At 35.5% G+C, this 5,946-nt stretch overlaps 1 protein-coding gene across 1 annotated transcript in view; it reads right to left on the bottom strand.

Moving 5' to 3' along the window:
* Positions 1 to 5,946, bottom strand: part of IPO11 (importin 11) — a 215,249-nt gene that overhangs the window by 176,571 nt on the left and 32,732 nt on the right. The window contains exons 4-5 of the mRNA XM_007130413.4: positions 3,897 to 3,969; positions 2,302 to 2,505 (exon numbers count right to left, since the gene is read on the bottom strand). Coding sequence (XP_007130475.1) covers positions 2,302 to 2,505; positions 3,897 to 3,969 — 277 coding nt within the window. The remainder of the gene's footprint in view (positions 1 to 2,301; positions 2,506 to 3,896; positions 3,970 to 5,946) is intronic.

The raw sequence follows: 5,946 nt of genomic DNA, 5'->3' as shown, positions 1-5,946 counted from the left end.
CAAGAGGGAAGAGATATGGGAACATATGTATATGTATAACTGATTCACTTTGTTGTAAAGGAGAAACTAACACACTATTGTAAAACAGTTATACTCCAATGAAGATGTTAAAAAAAAAAAAAAATTGTTGGGGCACGCAGAGCAGTTGGGAGGGGTTTTAAGTGCACATTGCACTACTTTGCCATACCAACTAGCTCAACTATGACCTTACACTCAATTTTAGGTGGGAAACTAATTTAGTACATGAAGACCATCTTAGCAATAAAGTAAACACATTATTAAAAGGAAGATTTTCCCACACTTCAGATTACCAAAATAATAGGAGTTGCTTTATTAACTAGCCAACTTGCTCTTTATAATATCTTCCCACACATGCTACCTTCAGTTAAAGTACACATCTCGCTCCCCAACCCCACGAGACAAGATTCCCCTCCTAGTCCCTACTGTGTTCCATGTTTCCAGGTCCAGATATTCCATTCCAGAATGAAAGGTGCTAATAAGCTGAATTATTTTTTCCCGGTATCTTGAGTTTTGTATATGCTCCTCAAACTCCTGCTTTTTGAAGTTTTGCACTATACCACTTTGAAATCTAGAAGGTATCTAAGAACAAATCTCTTCTTTTACCATTTATTCATTTAACAGTTACTGAGCACAATCCACTGATGTGCATTCTCCTGGGCTGGCCAGTAGGACTATAACAATAAGAGCTACAGTCCTCCCTCATAAAATTCAGTGTGGTGGATCTCAAAAAGGTAAGTCAACAATTATAATGTAATTACAATGCAATGTACAGTGTGATAAATACTCTGTTGGAAGTAAGTACAAGATGCTAAGGAGACCTATATTTCATTTTATATGGAGAGGAAATAGCCTCACACTATAAGAAAACCAAGCAAGAAAGTTGAAGTGGACAGGAAGCTAACCCAAACAAGCTATACAGAATAAGGCTAGTTTAGATATAATTTGTAGAGCCTGACTAGGCTAAATATAAATTATATCTGAAAACCAAGGAGGCAACACATTAAGAGAGTACAACTTCAGAAAGTCAAACTAAGAAGACTTCTATAGAAAGGGACCCTTCACTATAGAGTAACTGTAACCCAGAATCTTCTACACATTTGATTTTGGAAAACGTCTATATAAAAGAAATTGAAGGGGCCTAAGATGGGGATAAAGGTGAGAAAAATCAACAAGAAATTCATAGAGAGACTTGAGAAGATAAAATGTCCATTTCTTTAGTCCTTGTTAGATATCAAGCAAAAGTGACAAGGATTTTAAAAGCAACCTTTAACAAAAAGAATTTCTTACACTCAATATCCTCAGATAAACAGAAAATTGGCTATTTAAACCTACTGGGTTAAAAATAAAGAGAACATAATGTGGTTCTGGTTTAAACTTTGGTGTATTAAGAATCACCCGGGGAACCTATCAAAAATGCAAATTCTCAGGGCTTCCCTGGTGGCGCAGTGGTTGCGCGTCCGCCTGCGGATGCAGGGGAACTGGGTTCGCGCCCCGGTCTGGGAGGATCCCACGTGCCGCGGAGCGGCTGGGCCCGTGGGCCATGGCCGCTGGGCCTGCGTGTCCGGAGCCTGTGCTCCGCAACGGGAGAGGCCACGGCAGAGGGAGGCCCGCATACCACAAAAAAAAAAAAAAAAAAAAAAAAAGCAAATTCCCAAGCCATATCCTCAAAGTGAGGATGCCAAAGGTAAGCAAGAACACTTAAAAACACTTGGAGACTCCCACTGTTACCTGGTACAGTTCGAAATGTTAGGTTGAACAATATGAAAATCACTGTTCTGGTAGTTCAAAACAGTGAAATACAAACAAAAGCACCAAAGCAACTGAATGGAGAAGGTAAAGTTTGTTCAACAAATGGTGCTAAAACACCTATAGACACCCTCAGTCGTGTCAGACTCCTTCCTACATCCACCAATTACCCAGGCGTGTCAACTGTAACTTCCTAAATTTCAACTCTACCTGCTCCTAAATGTTCTCTTTACCGCTGCTTCATTTAAGAGCTTTATCATCAAATCTGAACTACTTCAAGTAGCCTCCAACCAGTCTCTTTGCCTTCAGACTGTTCTCCACCGATTTTTCCCCCTCATTGGCCACTAAGTGACCTTACCAGTCATATCACTAACCAGCTTAAAACCTTTTGGGTGTTATCTATTACTATGAACCTTTTGAGGTCAATTAGAAAGAATTAATAATCCTTCGGTAAGATATTTAGAGGTAAAATTACACACATTTTAATACAAGTAGCACAGTTTTCATTATCAAATTCTATGTTAAATCACTTACATCATAAAACAGTTTTCTATCAGCAGCCAGTCGTTTAGACGCCAGGGTCTTGGTAACATGATAAAAGGTAAGCAACGCTCTGTGCTGTCGAAGATCATCTTGTACTTTCACAGATTCTATAAGAGTGGGAATCAGCTCAGGCCACTGTCTAGGACAGTCCAATCGAGCAACTTTTGCAATCAGCACGGCAATCTGAGTTGCAATCTAAAGGAAAAAAAATTAATCTCAGAAATAAACGTGAGAAATTAATGAGAAATTAAAGCAATAGCATTCATAGTTGAAAATTACCTTTTTGGTTAATTATACATTTAACAAAAATGACTAAGATTTCACTGAACAACTGCTTAAGATAGTAGTTCTCAAAGTGTGGTCTATGGATCCCTAGGGGGCCTAGGATACCTTCTGTGAGGTCCTCCCTTTCCCAATAACGTACCAGTGTGAAGCTAGATTTTCATCACATACCTTCTGCCAAAATAATGTCACAACATTGTAAATAGCAGATATATTTGAAAATCTAGATGTCTTCTTTTAAATAGCCAAACACTAAAGAGATAGGCAAAAATGCTGAACAATGTTACTCTTCTCATTAAATATTTATTGTTTGGGGAAATAGTTATTGTTCACTTTTTAAAATTCTACTTATGTTAACAAATAATATTTTTTTAGATTTCTCAGTTTTAATTTCTAATACAATAAATATCAACATACATAACCATTTCATGTTTTATTTTAGCAGTATAAGGAAGTTCTAAGAATGCAAACTTTGAGAACCACTGACCTCAGAGTAGAAATGAACATCAATATTAGGAATTTACATAATATTTGTTCAGATCAGTTTCACAAATTCTGGTTGACAGAACACCTAAGCAATGGTTTACCCCTCAATCACCCAAGACCCTGACCCCCCAACCACCTCCTGCCCCACAGAAAGTAACTCTGTTCCTCTCCATCTTCCCTCATCTCCCTCAGTTGAAGAAATGCACAGCAAAAAAACTCAGATCATTTAAATAGGTTTAGATAAAACTGCATTGGATACACCACCTAATACAGTGTGCTTTAATATTCAAATTAAAGAATCAAATGTAAGAAATAGTAGTAACTTGGAAAAATAATTTTTGTATCATAAGCAAACTTATTTTATTCTTAAAAGAAAAATCTCACTATAAGGGAAAGAAAAATTCAATTCCCACAGAGTAGTGAGAACTGCAAATGTGATGAAGGAAACAGACAAAAAACAGAAGTCATCCTGTAGTTTGGGGAGAGGGGGGATGGGAGTGTTAAATTAACTTCTATAATTAATATATAGAGATGCGCTTTCAATATTGGCTCAAAAACTGAACAAGTTAAAAAATATTCAAGTATATCTATCGTAAAATGACTTCTGAGTTTTAAATCATTAACAGCCAAATCTAATCAAAATTCTTAACAGGTAGACTTGGATCTCAAAATTTAAAAACCATCAGAGAAATGTGTATAAACATCACATATGAACATTATAAGATTTTATTTTTAACGCCAAGAAACAAAGTTAGTTTGGAAAAGAAGCAAAAACTAAGGGAAAAGAAAGAATAGTTGACACTCATTTTCTCACTAACCTGGTTTATTGGTTCATTGAAGTTGGTGATTAGCCCTGCACGCAATGTAGATTTCTCCTCCTCTGAGAGAGCACTGTAAAAAGATATATTTGTTATGCAAGAGAATACTGCTAATAATGAATGCAGGTAAGAACGACTGAGAATTTTAGCAATAAAAAGTCTTTCAAACAATGTGTCCTTGATTGTTTTGGTAATTAAACAGAATTATTTCCATTACTTGTATACTGACACATCAGGTAATTCAAAAGCACAACATTCCTTCACAAATGAATAAATAAGAAGCACAAAATAGTAAGCAATAGGAAATACGATAAATCCAGAGTAAAGAACGTGATATTCTGATGTTTCCTTCTATTGATATAAAAACAGTTGCCTACCAAAAAATTAATGACAGTCTTTAAAAAAATCTATGAGTAAATATTAGCCTTACACTGATTTATTTTACAAAATCTGTATGAGTAAATATTAGTCTTACACTGACTTCTTTTACAAAATTCTATGTGGAAAGGGATCAGGAATCAGAGAATATTTGGGATGGAAGACTTATTAGAAATCAACTAGTTTAAAATCTTTCATTTTACATGTCTGAAAAGGATAAACAAGATACTAATAAGTTTGACTGCAAATGAGGAAGGAAACTAGATAGCAAAAGGAAAGAGATGGAGACTATCCATCTGTATAAGATTGTATACAGTTTGAACTATATGAATGGTTTTATTTATTTTTAAATTAAATTTTAAAGACCTCATTTTAAGGTTTCCATTCTGGCTATGATAGAGTAGCTGGCACTGGATGAATCATCCCCAAAAAAATCTGCTACAAAAGTTGCATACAATTTTAAAAACAAATGTTTTAAAGCATCTGTTGAGCTGAATTGTGTCCCCCGCCCCAAACCCTCCAAAAGCTATGTTCAAGTCCTAACCCCATATACCTGTGAATGTGACCTTATTTGGAATTAAGGGCTTTGCAGATGCAATCAAGTTAAAATGAGGTCATACTGGATTAGCGTGGGCCCTAATCCAATGACTGGTGCCATTTATAGGAAGAGAAGAATTTGGACAGAGACACAGAGAAGATACTTGAAAATAACACTATGTAACAATTAAGGCAGAGATTGGAGTGATATTTGGATATTAACATACATCTCTCAGTAACTGATGGAAAAGGTAGCTCAAAATCAGTAAAAACACATAAGACTTCAAAAGTATAATTAACAAATTTGACCTGATATATAAAACATTATAATCCACAACAGCAAAACATACGTTCCTTTCAAGTGCATATAAAACATTTACCAAAATACCATATGATGGGATCATAAAACAAGACAGCACATTTCAAAGAATGAAATCAGTAACAACAACAAAAAGTCCCACATGTTTGGAAATTGGGTGATATACTTCTAATTAGCCTATGGGTCTAAAAAGAAATCACAGGGGAATTTTAAAAATATTTTTGAATGAATGGTAATGAAAATACTACATATCAAGGCTTGTGAAACTAAACTAAACCCATGATTACAAAAAAGCCTTAATGTTTTAAATGCATATAAAGAAAAACTGAATATCAATTATCTAAGTTTCCATTTCAAAAAACTAAAAAAAGAACAGCAAATTAAATTCAAAACAGTAATCAAAAGTATATCAAGCCTTATAAAGTACAATACCTAAAGCAAAGATAGAAAAATAGGCCAATAGGACAAAACAGAGAATCCAAAAACAGATCCATATGTATAAAGTGCCTGATTTATAACAAGGCATCCACTGAAATGCTACTGAGGAAAAATACATGGTGCTGCCCCAACTTCACATCTATAACTTACACAGAAATCACTTCCAGACATACACCAAAATGTGAAAAGTAAAAAACAAAGCTTCTAGCAGAAAAAAGAATATTTTCATGGCTTTGTGTTGAGCAAAAATTTTGTAAACAGATCCCAAAAGAATTAATTATAAAAAGAAAGGTAGGGCTTCCCTGGTGGCGCAGTGGTTGCGCGTCCGCCTGCCGATGCAGGGGAGCCGGGTTCGCGCCCCGGTCTGGGAGGATCCCG

This window comes from Physeter macrocephalus, chromosome 8 (assembly GCF_002837175.3).
Source record: "Physeter macrocephalus isolate SW-GA chromosome 8, ASM283717v5, whole genome shotgun sequence".
NCBI lineage: Eukaryota > Metazoa > Chordata > Mammalia > Artiodactyla > Physeteridae > Physeter > Physeter macrocephalus.
Note: the sequence above shows the minus strand (reverse complement) of the source record. Positions and strands in the feature narration are given on the sequence as shown.